This window comes from Phacochoerus africanus, chromosome 6, assembly GCF_016906955.1.
Source record: "Phacochoerus africanus isolate WHEZ1 chromosome 6, ROS_Pafr_v1, whole genome shotgun sequence".
Taxonomy (NCBI): domain Eukaryota; kingdom Metazoa; phylum Chordata; class Mammalia; order Artiodactyla; family Suidae; genus Phacochoerus; species Phacochoerus africanus.
The window spans coordinates 73367897-73383869 of NC_062549.1; the positions used below are offsets into that span (position 1 = coordinate 73367897).

Consider the following 15973-nt stretch of genomic DNA (forward strand, 5'->3'; position numbering starts at 1 on the left):
AAGCACAGACTGAGCGAAGACTGGTCAAAAGGGGACAAATCTTTGTTGACATTTGTCTAATAGAAATGGGTGGAGAAATTTTCCCTTATTGCTTCAGCTAATGGGACAGGTGTCTTTATGGAATATGGGAGGATGAGGGAGGCGGGTAAACTGGGTTCTTAAATGTGTCCAGCAGTGCCTAGGAGTTGGAAGAGACTAAGAGGTTGGGCATTAACCCTCCCATTATGTCTGCGTTAATAGAGTCATAAGAGGCATCTGGCTGCCTGTCAGGCCTGACTCTTTAAATGGGACTGTTTAAAATAGTGATCAGTAGGAGTTCCCATTGTAGCTCAACAGGTTAAGAACCCAACTAGTATCCACGAGGATGCAGGTTCGATCCCTGGCCCCTCTCATGGGTTAAAGATCTGGCATTGCTGCAAGCTGTCACAAATGCAGCTTGGATCTAGAGTGGCTGTGGCTGTGGCTGTGGCTGATTCAGCCCCTAGCCTGGGAACTTCCATATGCTGCAGGTGGTGCCCTAAAAAGAAAGAAAGAAAAATTAGTGATCAGAAAGGTGAATTGGTGAATGATGGCACAAATATTTTTTGAAATTTAAATCTCGTTCTGATAAATGTGTATGGAAATTCGACCTTTTCATTTGACTGGCAGTTCTTCCCTGGAGCAGGAGAGCATCTAGGATGGATCTTAGAGCTGAGTTACCACATCCAAATGGGGCACAATGAGAACTCGGAGGCAGCTTGTCATACAAGCAGGTTGGGAACAGAGATCACAGAACCAGGAGGAAAGTCATCTCAAAAGACTTCCTGAACGAGGGCCCGCGTCTCTGGTCTGGAGGTGCCAGGAGCAGGAAAGGTAGCTGACTTGGGACAGATGGACACTGGACAGTTTGAAGTTTCACACTGGGGATTCTAGGGAAAATTGAGAGGTGGTCATAAAGACAGTGCTACAGACTGAGAGCAGGAGTATCTTACTGGAACCAGCGGCCCCTGATGCTCCAGTGAGACGACACATGGACACATTCTCAAATCTATGGGGTCTGCTGGTGCCAGTCAGGAAAGACTGCAGCCTGGATTTTTAGTGCTAATGACTTTTTTTTTGTTCTAAAACTTAGAGATTTTATGTTAACGTGGGGGCACATTGTTTTCTTTTTCAGGGGAAGTCCAAAACAATACCCTGCTTTAATCCTAACACTTTATTACCAGGTAAGCGTTCATCTGGCTGCGTAAGATGAATTTGAACTGTGAAGATGACTGCTTTGTTACCCTCAGGATATATACAGCTATATCTTATTAGCTAATAAAGTGTCTCTACTATTGATATTCTCTGTATCTGGCACCAATTTCAGATTGCTCTAAACCTGGCAGTAAACCTTTTGAGATAATAAATACTTTGCCACTAGCTCCATTGTGTTGTGTTTGTATTTTCAAAAGTGTTTCCTTTGTACTTTCATTTGTGCAAGTGATGACCTCTGTGTAAAGCACGAGTATAATAACTTAACCTTGATGTGCATCTAAGATTGGCCAGCGAAGTTCTTATTAATCTCTGGCATGAAGTAAACTTTATATCTAATTTTAAAAGATAACCTCTTTGCAGTCATGCTCTTTAGCTCTTATTCTAAATATTTAGGTATGTCCGAACAGGTAAGAGGTATGTACAAAATACTCAGAGTATAATTTTTAGATAGAGGTTGTTTTGGATAAAATTATGATCTTCACACTTCTCTGCTTAAATTATGTGAAAACTGTTAGCGTTCCAAACGAAACCAAATGCATTATATCTTCTCCTTTTTACATTTAATTGCTCTACAATGAACCAGTTTTTGCCATATGTTGACTATTTGCCCATCATGTTTAATCACAAATTCCTCTCACGGAGAGCTAAAAGGTTTCATAAGAGTGATTTCTTTTATTCTATTATAATATGATTTTAATGTTTCGCTGTTGAGGAAGAATATAGAGGTAGTTAGACCAGAATGGTTTTACACGTAGATTCTTTTTTTTTTGTCTCTTGTTTTTATTTAAAAAATTAGACATAGGATTTAGCATTCTTAAAAGACCCAAAGGCTTTAATTATCACACCCAGGAAGAATTTACACAAACTCTCACTTTAAATTCCAGAAGTTACAGATTATTGAGTTGTTGTTCTTGTTGCATTTTACAGGGATATTTATTTTAACTCAACTTTTTCAAAGATCATTTAAATACACAGACTCTGAAACCAGACTGCTTTGGTTAGCCCAGTGGTCTTGGGCATATAACATAACCCTCTGTGAGTCAGTTTCCCCATCAGAGAAATGGGGCTAATAAAAGGACCGATCTCACTAATTAATGTAAAATGTTTAGAAGAGCATTTCACATGTAGTAAACATTCAGTAAATATTAGGTACAATCAGTCAGGTAAATCCTCCAATAAGGTTAAAAAAACCCCCAAAACTGTGGATATACTTCTCCTCAAGTGAGCAAACTTGATATATAAAATATACATCAAATGTGTATATATATCACATAGTATATCAAGTTTATGTATATTCCGTTTGTATAGTCATAGTTAAACATGTATATAATTCATTGATAGAAATCACTGTAAATAATAGAGCATTAACCATGTTTTCTACTGATTATTTTCTCCGTATGATCAGTTTAAAAATACATATGCGAGGCTCTAGTTTAAAAATTGCATCAGCCTGTTATTTGGACAGTTTGTAATTTTGAGAATTGTTGGAATCTTCAAAATTTTTCTCAATTACCTTGCCTTCCCATGACATCCCCTGTGGTTGGTTTGCACAGATCCTCTGCTGCGGGATTACTGGGTTTATGAAGGCTCCCTCACTATCCCGCCTTGCAGTGAAGGTGTGACCTGGATATTATTCCGATACCCTTTGACGATATCCCAGCTACAGGTGAGTGCAGTGTGTTCTTCCAGAGGAAGGTCAAAATGTCATTTCTGGGAAGGGGCAGCATCTTCTTATGCTCAGGCTCCCTTTGGGTCAGTTAGAGCAGTCACACCTTTTCAGATGAAAGTCCAGTGCCTTGAACCAGTGAAAGCAATTTGAAAGGTCAAGGATGAACAAAACCCAGTAAATAGCCAATAATACCCAATCTGTGGTGTTAGAAGTCAGTTTTTATAGAGTAAATAGAAGTCACTGAAATAGTCAGACTTCTGATTCATCTAGTTTTTCCTTTATATGGATTTTCCCAGGCATTGGAGAGGAGAATTGGAGGTAAAGTGAGAATGCCAGTTATTTCTGCAAGCCACACTCAAGCTTTGTAATAGTTCTTCCTTGGTTTACATAGGAAGGTTCTGTATGCAGAGGGTGAGGGAGAATTTCTGGAATGCCCTGGAAAGTTCTGGATTTGCCTTACATGTGGGCCTGTAGCCAGCAGGAAGGGGTGTGAAAGAACTCAAGGGGGATTTTTTTTTTTCTTTTCCCTTATGGTTTATTACTAGATATTGAATATAGTTCCCTGTGCTATGCAGTAGGACCTTGTTTATCCTTCTATATGTAACAGTTTGTATCTGCTAGTTCCAAACTTCCAATCCAACCCTCTTGTGCCCTCCCCACTCCAAAAAAAAAAGTCCCACAAGTCTATTCTCTATGTCTGTGAGTCTGCAGGTGGTGCACAATCTTAGATTCCCAAGGCACTGAGTTTTAATGTACAATATGTTTTATGATGCTGGAGATACATTTCCTGGCCTTTAAGTGTCATTGACTCTGTTAATACACAGTATTTACTGGATATAATAACAATCTATGTCGTAGTCCTATTTTTTTTTTTTTTTAATCCTTGACGTGGGCTAATGTTAACATGTGAAATCACTCCTTTGAGACTGAGCTGGTAATTTATTATTTCATGCATTGATTCATTTGGTGATTACTTGACATTTAGTATGTATAAGATTCCATAGTAGGCATTGATGGTGGAGAACAAATAAGACGTAGCCCTGACCTCCTAGAATTCACCATGCGGGGGGGAAGGCAATAGGTTCACATTTAAAACCCAATAATTTCATGAGGACAGTGCCTTGGTATGGCATGCGCAGCCTGGGATCACATAGGAAAGGCACCTGGATGAGATTCAGCCATCTGGTGGACCTTTCCCAACCAGGCAAAGGGATGTGGCATGGGCGTTTGTGGGCATTGCCAGCAAGGGGATAAATGTCTGCAGAGGCAGGAGGCAAGAGAAAGCACAGTGCCTTTGGGGATGCCCACTGCCAGTGTAAACAGCAGTGACATGAGACGAAGCTGGAGAAGGGTGGCACGGGTCTGACCTGCAGCAAAGGGCTTTGGTGCTGTGCTGGGGAGGGTGACAGCAAGGAGCCACTGGAATGTAGTGAGAAAGAAAGAAGCGTGACCAAAACGGTGCAGAGATGTGCTAAGATTGTGGCAGAGGCATGAGAGGAAGGTAATGGCTTTGGAAATAACAAAGAAGTAGAATCAGTAGAATTTGGTGACTGATGACCTAGAGGGGAACCTCGGGGAGGGAGGACCCACACATTGCCCCTGGGATTTTGTCTTGGGTCACTGGTGAATGTAAGATGCTGCTCTTCATCATAACACGGAATAAAGAAGGAAGAACAGGCTTTATGGAGAAGGCTGTGAGTTGATGGTTATAAATGTTGAGAGTTTGAGATGCCTTAGAGACATTCAAGAAAGGGGTCTAAGATACAGGTGGTAGCTGAAGAGCAGGTCCTACAGGAAGAGATAAGTGATGTAGAGAACCGGGCCGGGGCAGCTGGGGACAGGTGTGAGTAGGAAGAGATGTCCCCAGGGAGTGGCTTGGGGAGAGGGGGAGGGGGAGGAGTCAGGAGGTCCGTGTGATGTCTGGAAGCGAAGGGAGTTGTGGGCTTCAAGGAGGGAGCAGAGTGAAGAGTGCCAGATTCTGCACACACGGAGGCAAGGACTGAAAGCTGTTGGTTGGCATCGGCCACAAGGAGAGGTGTCACCCTGGCAGACGAAGTGGACACAGCACACAGGGCCTATAGTCACCTTTCTTCAGCTGTTTAGGGGTAATTTTTAAAAACGGATCAGATCTTTTAGCGAGAAATAAAAATTTTTCTCTATAACCACAATAAATGTATATTTATTGCAAGTCAGTTAGAATTAACCTTGCTGAGTCACCGGAGAGAAAATTCTCAATTACACTTAGAAGTCCACTAAAGATCCCCTTGCTAGCACAGTATTGGGAGTATTAACGTTGGACTCTATTGTGGATGTTAGCGGATAGCCTGTAAATGTGAGCTAGGAGGTTTTACTTCCAAGTTGACCAGTATGTTATGTTCAAATCAAGAGACAAATCATCATGCCTTTCAATCCTGTGTGCTTCAAGGGGAACGTTGCTTTGCATTGTCCCTCCAAGTAAGGCCAGTGACAAAGTCTAACCCTGACTCACTCGGTCATGCTCCTCAATGATTGGGAAGTAAGCCATGTCTTCCTCAAGGGGAGCCAGAGGAATGTGTACTGGAAGGAGGAATCCCAACTTCTCTTGAAAACAGATGACTTTCCAGTTAGCTGTTACTTTTCAAGGAAAAAGATGTAGGTGCTATTGGTCCAGAGGACAGGAATATGAAATGGACACACATACACACACATTAAAATGCAACTTAGAGTGATTTAGAAAACAATTTAATTTTAGGAGGATATAAATCATTATGTCCTGACTGGAATGTTTCAGTGTTGCTGCTCATCTAATTTCAGAGAAAGCAGAGCAAAACATAGGTCCAGAGAAGGCAGTAAGAACAAGAGGGACCAAAAGCAGAGGATGTACTACCAGAATCAAAAACCAAGAAAAAGTGAGGAGCCTTATTTTATTGCGCTTTTAAAGGAGCAGAGAAACATAGAGACAGAGGCAGAAAGAGAGAGAGGATTGATACAGAAACATAGAGACAGAGGCAGAGAGAGAGGATTGATACAGAACATAAGGGAAGAGCAAGTGGCAGGTGGAGTCGCTACAAAACTGATCATGGTGAGAAATGGCAAACGGAGAAAGTATCCTCTTCTAGGGGCAACATATGTAATTAAGCTGCCCTGTATTATTATGGAAACAATTGGTATCGTGAAATGCATCATCTGTCACAGGATAATAACGTCTGCACTTACAGCTTAATTAAGGAGAAAGTGTCCATCATAATGCTTTCCTACCAAATGCACAGCAGCGCCGGTCAAGGAGGAATCTTCGGCTGAAGCCTGGTGTTGACAGCCAAGCGTCTCGTGGGGCATTTGCATCTCCCCAAACGCTAGGAATTCTGGCGTCTGGGAGGAGGAGCCCCTGATAGGTTGACTTTTTCATGTTGTTCTCGGTACCACAGCATGTGCTATAGGGGAAAAAGCCCACACACCATGGGATGGATTTGGATGAGTGTTGTTCAAAACATTTTACAAAGAGAGCTGTAACCATTAAATTGGTGAAATATAAAACAATGGTCTAAGCATTAGGAAGCTGAAGTAAAAAGCATTTTTTTACACACACGCATATATGCACACACAGAGAAATGATTGATCGGTAAGCTTTACTCTCCTTTTCCTGCTTTTTTTTTCCTCTCCCCTCTTTTTTTTTTTTTTTTGCAGTTTCCTCTTACGCATCTGTTTCTAGTTCTTAACTTACCTACTTCTCAAATTAGATGTGTCTATCTTTGTTGATTCTCTTTCAAGTAACACTAGTGAAACGAAGGAATATGGATGTTTGTCTTGGTTTTCGCCGTGTGGATATACGCCTGTTAGAACTTGGAAAACCCAGTTTTAGTTTGGTCTCCATCCAGTCTGGCCTCCACTGCATCCTTCCCCATATTCCGGACTTCCTCTGGACTGGAAAGTGGACTCTTCCTGCCCCGGCAGCCCAGTTCCAGGCATGGCGTGTGTGTGGCCGGTGGGGCTGGGAGCCCGTCTGGTCCTGGGCAGCTGAGGGGGCCTGACCACATCCAGGACTGGACAGCAGGCTTTCTTTCTGCTCCACGTGGGCTCTGAGTGGCCGTCAACTCTGAAGACCACGATGCTGCAGGACCCCAGCACGGTCATGTCTGAAAATGAGTCCAAGGGATTTGTAGCATGTGTTGTGCATTTTCTTCTGTCTCCATGCTTCTCAAGTTTGAGTGTGCCACAGCACCCTCTCCTGGAGGGCGTGTTAACACATGGACTGCGGGGCCCCACCCTAGAGTCTCGGATTCCGTGGGTCTGGGTCCTTGTTCCAGGAAACTCACTTTGAGAACCACTGTTGCCCATCCACCTGCATTTACCTCCCTGTCCAATTGGGGTGAGGACTCTCACACCAGAATGCTGACCTTCTTAAGGCTGGTGGGATGGGCGGCACTAGACCAGCCCTGTCTAATGGATACATGATGTGAGCCTTCTTTGTGAGATGGAACTGTCTGGTAGCCACAGTAGAAAAGGCAGAATAAGCAGGTGGAATTTCTTCGGCAGTCTATTTTAACCCAGTGAATCGAAAATACCATTTTAACATGTAATCAATATAAAAGTTCATGGGTGAGACTCCTCACATTCTGTTCTCCTACGAAGTCTGACTTTCAGTGGTGAATTAATTCAGTATTTCCATACATCTCAGTTCAGACCAGCCTCATTTCAAAATGCCTGTGGCCACACGGGGCTGGCTGGTGGCTACTATATTGGGCAGTGTAACTCGAGGGTTTTTCTCTCTCTCCTGGAAGACACTCCCTGTTCCTTTCTTAACAGTGTGTTCTTTGGGAGTTCCCTGGTAGCTCAGCAGGTTCAGGATCTGGCATTGTCATAGCTGTGGCTCGAATCACTGCTCTGCCACGTGAACTTTTGCATGCTGGCCTGGGAACTTTTGCATGCTGTAGGTGCAGCCAGAAAAAAAAAAAAAAAAAAAAAGGAAGAAAGAAAGAAAGAAAATGCATTGTTCTTAAGGGTCTCGTAAAAAGATTTTTGTGTATTTCTTCTGTGTCTTGCATGATATCAAGCACTTGCCGTGAGGTCACAGGCTCCATTGTCTCTTGTCCTGGAGTTAGTTTCCTTCTCTGTGGCTCCTGTAACCATCCTAATGATGGGAAGACAGCGACAGAGACCAGGGCTGGGAATTGGGGAAAGAGGAAAGTTTACATCATTCTTCTTGGGGAAAGAATGTTCTTTTCTCTAAGACCTTGCTCCAAAAAAAAAAAAAAATTAGATCTAATTAAGGGGTGATCATTGACAGAATGAGGCTTTGGTTTAGGAATGGGAGGTCAGGAAGAGAGCAATGCTGTTAGAAAGAAAGATAATGCGATAGGAGAAAATGAAACAAAAATAGCAAGGCTGCAGTCCATGAAAAGTGGAGAGATGTACGCATGTACATACAATCCCCTTAATATATACACATGTATAGACTGTTTTAAGTGCAGTTTGCCTTCTTCCTTCATTGCTACCATGAGGAATTATATTCCTTTGATTCATGTACAATCATTGGCTGGTGATAAAAGAAGATGAGGACTCCAAACTTTCATGTGTTATTTTGCTCTTTCAACATGAGAACACATGAGATGCAAGTCAAAATAAGTCTATAAGTGGATGTGCATGGGACCTCAGGAACTGCTAAAAAAAAATGAGTGCTGAACCTCAGACCCTGGAACTTAGCCCTTTATTTATTTATTTATTTTTGTATTCAATAAGTTTTATTTTCCCACTGTACAGCAAGGGGGTCAGGTTATCCTTACATGTATACATTACAATTACATTTTTCCCCCAGCCTTTCTTCTGTTGCAACATGATTATCTAGACAAAGTTCTCAATGCTATTCAGCAGGAACTTAGCCCTTTAAAGGCAGTCATGAAGAAAGCCATTTGAATGCTGAACTTTGGACAGTCTGGTTCTTGTATCAGTGAGAGCTGGAATCAACGTCTTAGAGCAGCTGGAGCGCCGTCCGGGTTCGGGGAACAGTGGCTGCTTAGTTCTGCTACCTTCACAAGAGGAGGATTTGTCTCGGAAGAGTGGGGTCTCTGTCCTCCCATCTCTCTTTTAAATTGGCTGAAAACAAATACCGTGTGTAAGTAGAGTAGCATTAAAAGTCGATGAAACCATACGTCCTCCCGTCTGTGATAATGATAGTCTCTATGGCCCTGACATTTGAATTTGGCTGAGGACTTTTATCCCGGAATATTATTCTGTTCATTTCTCATCATCTCTCGTTTCAGCGTGGGCCAGCGAGGGGCACGCTTGAAACCATTTGAAGTGACTAAAGGGTTCAGGGGGGGTGACTTCAGAAAAATTGGCATTTCTGAGAGATGTGTTTTTCCCTCGATCTCTGTTGATGTTTGAAGTCTTCAAAGCATTGCTCTGATCAGAGAAAAACATTTCTTGTGAAATAGTTCTCTCCAAGAAGGCAGTGATTTGAGACTGGCTGGCTGTTGATTCAGATCTTCTCTTTGAGAAGCAGTTGTTTTCACAGAATGTGCTTTAGGCTGAGGCCTGGGGCTTGAAAGATTTATCTTCAGTTCAGAATACGTAAATATAAAGTTAACCTAGCTTTAAAATAAGCTTCAAAGTCAATAAAAAAAAGTAGAAGTGTTTCTTGAACTATGTTGAGGCTGTGAAGTTTCTAGTCCCCAGTGCTGATCAGCGACCCTGTCTGTGATTTATAGATCCTGGCTGTAAACTGCAGCTCTTACATATGATTTCATGTTATGGGAATAGGAGGAGAGGGGACCTTTTGTTTTCTCAGTGAACTGTTTTATTATTTTCAGTCTACTTTTTGCATATAAAATTGTAGCTGGATAATTATCTCAAAGTGCTGAAGGTTTGAGTTCAAAAGAAGTTGTATGATTATTTATTTATTTATTTATTTTGTCTTTTTTGCCATTTCTTGGGCCGCTGCCGCGGCATATGGAGGTTCCCAGGCTAGGGGTCTAATAGGAGCTGTACGCCACCAGCCTACGCCAGAGCCACAGCAACGCGGGATCCAGGCTGAGTCTGCAACCTACACCACAGCTCACGGCAACGCCAGATCGTTAACCCACTGAGTAAGGCCAGGGATCGAACCCGTAACCTCATGGTTCCTAGTCGGATTCGTTAACCACTGCTCCACGACGGGAACTCCTGTATGATTATTTATTGAGCATCTCCCAAGTACTTGGCATGAAGCGGAGTGATTTTCATGAATGATCTCATTTGCTTCTTACACCAGCTCTGAGAAGACTCTCATCCTCATCTCCATTATACACAGGTGGAAACTGAGCTGAAAAAGGTGGAGTGGTTTGGTGGTTTGGGTCTTAGGACAAGAATCAGCCTCTGGATGCAGTCTTACGGCCTTTACCTTCATCGTCTTGTTTTTGAAAAAGCATAGACTCCTCTAACAAAGCAGCCTCCTTCCAGTCCTGTCTGAGGGAAAATCAAGAAAAATGCATCCCACGGATAATCACAGGGAATTCTCATGGAGCCTTGACTCCAGATGTTTTCCTGATGCAACAAACAAACCATAGGTGCAGCCCCTCTTCCCCACTCTGAGACCCTAAGAAGCCCCCTTGAAAAGCCGCTGTGTAGATCAAACAGCTAATGGTTTATCTGACTGGTGCTTCTTTATAATCACAGCATATAGATGTTATTTAAAAACAAAACAACAAAACAGGAAAATTCTAGTTGGATCAGACTTAGCTCGTTTAGGGAAATCAAGCCATCTTTGAAGGTATGGAAAAACAAGACGCTAGAGGTCAGATTCTAACCCGGGTTCTACTCTAATGAGCTATTTAATTTTCCCCCAGCTCTGTTTCCTGACATGTATATGAGTGGATTGAATTAGAATCTTATGAGATTTGGAGTCAGGGAACCTCTTCTTAGGGAAATGCACAGATAAGTGTTTACACATCATTCAGGAGTTCCATGAGGCCTCTAAAGTCTAGGGGTTTCTAGACATTTATTAGAACTTCTGAATTGGTCAATCTTCTGTGTTTTTCTCATCTCCTGATTGGACAAAGTCTATGGCTGTGCTGTATGAACCTTTGTAGAGAGAAGCCTCTGATTTACAGATGAGAACTTTTGGTTGATGCTGTTCACATCACATTTGCTCAACAGCCTGGGATATATGATAGTCAAATCCACTGATTTGACTAGAATTTCTGAAGTGGGATGGGATGAGAGCAGGTGGACTTGGAATTGTCAGACTTAGATACTCTGGAAGCTTTCTTAACCCACCTGGCCTCAGTTTCTCCTTTTGTGTAAGAAATGAAGACTGTCTGTGTCATGTGATTTCATGTGGCATTTAAATGAAATAACAGACTGTGATTTAACAGATAAATCAACTGCTGGATGGGAACGAGCCTGCCGAATGCACATCTCCTGTTTGCTCTTTGATTAAATACTTTCCAGAGGGACATGCAGGGAGGCTGTGGCTTCTTAGGAGGTACAGACCTGGCAAGTCAGAGGAACGGCAGTGAGGCTCATGGGAAGCGTCCCTCGGGACTGTGGAACCCCTGTGTCTGTGATGGGAAACTGGGATCTGGGGAGGCCATGTGAGAAAGGGAGATGAACTTGAAAATCAGTGCTGGAGATCCTGTTGTGGCTCAGTGGTTAGCAAACCCAACTAGCATCCATGAGGACCCACGTTTGATCCCTGGCCTGGCTCAGTGGGTCAAGAATCTGGCGTTGCAGTGAGCTGTGGTGTAGGTTGCTGCCGTGGCTCGGATCCCGCATTGCTGTGGCTGTAGTGTAGGCCGGCGGCTACAGCTCTGATTGGACCCCTAGCCTGGGAACCTCCATATGCTACAGGTGCAGCCCTAAAAAGACAAAAAGACTGTAAAAAAAGAGAAGAAAATCAGTGTTGCTAAGGGAGGGAAATGGGCTTGGACTTCTGGAAAATCAGAGATGTTCTTCGTACGTGTGCCAGCAAAGTCTTTTGATGAAAAAAACTCCATCTAATAAACTGAACATCTAATCCATGTAAACATAGAGTAACATCAGAATTTGTTAATTAAAGTTCTACTTAGGAAGCATTTTAGAACCGTTCTTCATTTGTTCACTCTTCCTTGTTATGTTATAGTCAGGTATAAAAGCCTTTTGAGGAGCCGTATGTCATTTTTGCCTGAGCACATCAGACAGGTTTTGATGGCTTGGGTTGTCTGGAGACCTTCACATCTTTGCTGCTGTTGTCATCCCAACTCTTGCAGAATTTTGTCTAATGTCTTAGGTCTGGAAGAATTAAGTCCGTTTTCCCCTTTTTGAAGTTTAATTTTAATTTTCTCTTTTAAAATTCTTGTAATATAGGAGTTCCCGTTGTGGCTCAGCAGGTTAGGAACCTGACTGGTATCCATAAGGATGTAGTTTTGATCCATGGCCTTGCTCAGTGGGTTAAGGATCCGGTGTTGCCGCAAGCTGTGGCATAGGTCACAGATGAGGTTTGGGTCTGGCATTGCTATGGCTGTGGCATAGGCTGGCAGCTGTAGCTCTGATTCGATCCCTAGCATGGGAATTTCCATATGCTATAGGTGTGGCCCTAAAAAGAAAAAAAAAATTCTTGTTACGTGTGCATATTTTAAGTCACTTGGGAAACCCCAGTCTTGTTCATGCCTTACTAATAAATGACTAATTTATTTTGTTTGCTTGCATTTTCAGATTGAAGAATTTCGAAGGCTGAGAACACACGTGAAGGGGGCAGAGCTTGTGGAAGGCTGTGATGGGATTTTGGGAGACAACTTTAGACCCACTCAGCCACTCAGCGACAGAGTCATTAGAGCTGCATTTCAATAGCCAACGACAGTGGACCCGGTGTGTCTCCATCCGGGTATGTGTGGATTAAGTAAGGAAAATGAGGCACATGACTAAGCTTGTCACACCAAAGCCACACTGATGATCCTAATAACTTAGCAATATGAGGACCACACTTCATTATTTTATTTTATTTTATTTTATTTTATTTTATCTTATTTTATTTTATTTTATTTTATTTTATTTTATTCTTGTTTGAAGGCTTCACACGAGACATATGGAGGTTCCCAGGCGAGGGGTCAAATCGGAGCTGTAGCTGCCAGCCTTTGCCACAGCTACAGCAACGCGGGATCCGAGCCCAGTCTGCAACCTGCACCACAGCTCACGGCAATGCCAGATCCTTAACCCACCCAGTGAGGCCAGGGGTCGAACCTGCATCCTCATGGATCCAAGTTGGGTTCATTAACCGCTGAGCCACGAAGGGAGCCCCCACACTTCATTTTGATTTTGGGCACACTCTCAAGCCCCATGGATTATAAGTCAGGTGGTTTGTAAAAAGTCCATGCCGGGTTGGAAAAAAAAAAAAAATCTGCAATCCTTATGTTTTCCCAGCAGAGTGGCCTTTCATTCCAAGTTTTGCTTTAATACCAGCTTTCATAAGGGAAGGTGCCCCAGGCAGGGAAACAGTAACAGTCGGGTCCCTCTTTGGTACTGTATATGTTGTCGCCTCCTTGAAACTGCAGCTGTTGCTTCCTGAGGACTGAGGAGGAGGAAGGAAGGGGCTTCAAAGCCGCACTGCTGTATCTGTCCTTTTTTTTTTTTTTTTTTTTTTAAGTTTTGTTTAAGTATTGTTGATTTCCAAGCTTGTGATAATTTCTGCTGTGCGATGAAGTGATTTGGTCATGCACGTACACGCATCCATTCTCTTGCAGACTCTTTTCCTGCACAGATTATCACAGAGTGTTGGGCAGTTCCCTGTGCTGTCCTGCAGGACAGAGCTTTGGCTGGTTAGTGGACCAAAGGACATAGGAGCTCTCATCCCTGCAGGTACTGCAGAGGAAGGAGGAGTCACAGAGGAAAAGGAACGTCTGGCCTCAAGGAGCTCACGGTCTCCTGAGCCAGACAGCTGACGTGGGCATTTTAAAGTGTGGTCACTTTGCCCGCATGTTTCCCTATCAGTTTTCCTTGCCCCTCGGTTATTCCTGCACTCATGCACCCAGGACTTCAGCGGATCTGTCTCCCTCCTTCCGGGAATGCACTCTGCTCCCCGAGCCCCTCACCCTTTCTTTTGCCTGTTGACGTCTTAGCTGCCCTACAGGCTCGACTCACCCACTGCCCCCAGCATGAATTCTGTGCTTGTCCCTTAAACTGTACCTTTCGTTTTACGTTTTTCTTCCCTTTAGCTGTTTGTGTATTTCTTATTTTCTCTGTTGGATTTAAAGCTTCTGAAGGGTTGAGACATGTTGCTGACTCCATCATGACACCTAACACTTGGAGTCTTGGATGTCTTCAGCAAAATTAGAAATTCCTTAGAACTTAAGGCATGTCCCCATCAGCCAGCCATCCTCCAATCGTTCATTCATTCTCAGTTTCTGCATTAGCCGGTACAGTTCCTCTCTCCCTTCTTCTCACTTTGGAGATGATAAGGGCCAGGCAAAGTCACCTTTGGTAGGAACGAGAAGGAGCTTTGAATCACTCATATAAGGTAACAATGGAGAAAATCCCAGCATGCTTTTAAGCTGAGCCTTATAAAGGATAAGCTAAAGAATTAAAGTAATGTGCAGTCAGAAGTAATTACTGTGCACCTGCTGTGTGTTTGGTTCTGCAGATACAGACATGGGGCGACCAGAAGTGGGCTCTGCCCTCCTAAAAGCCAGAGCCTGACAATGAAAAACAGCACTTCAAAAATAAACACAAACTGTAATAAAGTCCCTGAGTGAAAAGAACAAAAAAAAATGGAGTGAAGGAGATTTTAGATAGAAAGAACGGCTTTTTTTTTTTTTTTTGGTGTTTTGTCTTTTTAGGGCCGCACCCACAGCATATGGAGGTTCCCAGGCTAGGAGTCCAGTTGGAGCTGTAGCCTAGCCTACACCACAGACACAGCAACGCCGGATCTGAGCCTTGTCTGCGATCTACACCACAGCTCATGGCAACGCTGGATCCTTAATCCACTGAGCGAGGCCAGGGGTCGAACCTACGTCCTCATGGATACTTGCTGGGTTCGTTAACTATTGAGCCACGACAGGAACTCCAGAGAGAATATCTTTTGCACAGACCCTAAGGGGCCTGTGGAGGTGGTAAGAATTTGATGCATTGAGGTACCTGCAAGAAGCCCTGTGAGTCTGGGGTATGGAGATGAAAGGGGAAAGCTGGGCAGGGCCCATGTCTTAGGGGGACCTTGTCAGCCACACTGAGACATCTTTGTTTCATTGTCAATGTGTTGAGACCCTCAGGGTTCTCAGTGGGGGTGGCCTGACCCATGTATCTTCTCAGTAGATCGTAGTGGCTGGAGAATGAATGGATTGGATTATTATGGGCCAGGCTACCCACAAGTCCTCTGGGTAGCCAAGGTGGAAACTGGGATGTGAGCAGTGCAAATGGAGAGAAGTTAGCATATGTGAAAGAGTCTGTGGACGTGATAGCTAGTGATAAACTGGATGAAGGTGGAGGGAGGTGGAAATATCACAGAAACCTTCTGGGGTTTGGGGCTTTGGAAATGGCGTGGCTAGAGCGCCACTGAGTGACCCAGGAAAGGAGGAGGCGGGCGGCTCTGTCTGAGATGGAGAGAGAGAGGGGCATGAGAGAGGCTTGTCATTTGCCGTAGGGAGCTGTGATGAAGGAAGCTGGAGTGTGGAGATGAGAAAAGAGCTCTGAACAGAATGTGTGGGTCGTGGGCATAGACAATGTAATGTTCTAATGCTGCGTAGGGATACCTTGAGGCTCCGTAATGTCTTATGTGATGCTTGATGACAAATTAGCCAAAGCACCAAGAAGTGAGGTCATTTGCTCAATGGAATAGCAGAACTGGAGGTGGGACCCAGACAGTCTGCCTGGCAGAGCCCTTTGTCATAGGCACAGTGGGACAGAGGTCGGGAGCATCCCCTTGCTGGCGATCAGGAAGGTAGGACAATGAGGGATGCGGCCGCAGCAGGTGGAAGCCGAGTGTGAAGGCAGGAGGTGGGGTTACCTCGTGATAGCTGCTCTCGCCAGGCACGGCGGGGAGGGGAGCACGGGGCTGTGGCAACAGAGGGGATGGGATTGAAGGTTTTCTTTTTTCAGTTGAGATGTAATTGACATATAATATTGTGTAAGTTTAAAGATGTATGTGTGTTG

General features: G+C 43.8%; 1 protein-coding gene across 2 annotated transcripts in view; it reads left to right on the forward strand.

Moving 5' to 3' along the window:
• The window catches only part of CA8 (carbonic anhydrase 8), a 123606-nt gene that overhangs the window by 60827 nt on the left and 46806 nt on the right, over nt 1–15973 (forward strand). For both annotated transcript variants that reach the window (XM_047783872.1, XM_047783871.1), the window contains exons 6-8: nt 1154–1202; nt 2787–2899; nt 12548–12716. In XM_047783872.1, coding sequence (XP_047639828.1) covers nt 1154–1202; nt 2787–2899; nt 12548–12682 — 297 coding nt within the window. In that variant the 3' untranslated portion in view covers nt 12683–12716. The remainder of the gene's footprint in view (nt 1–1153; nt 1203–2786; nt 2900–12547; nt 12717–15973) is intronic.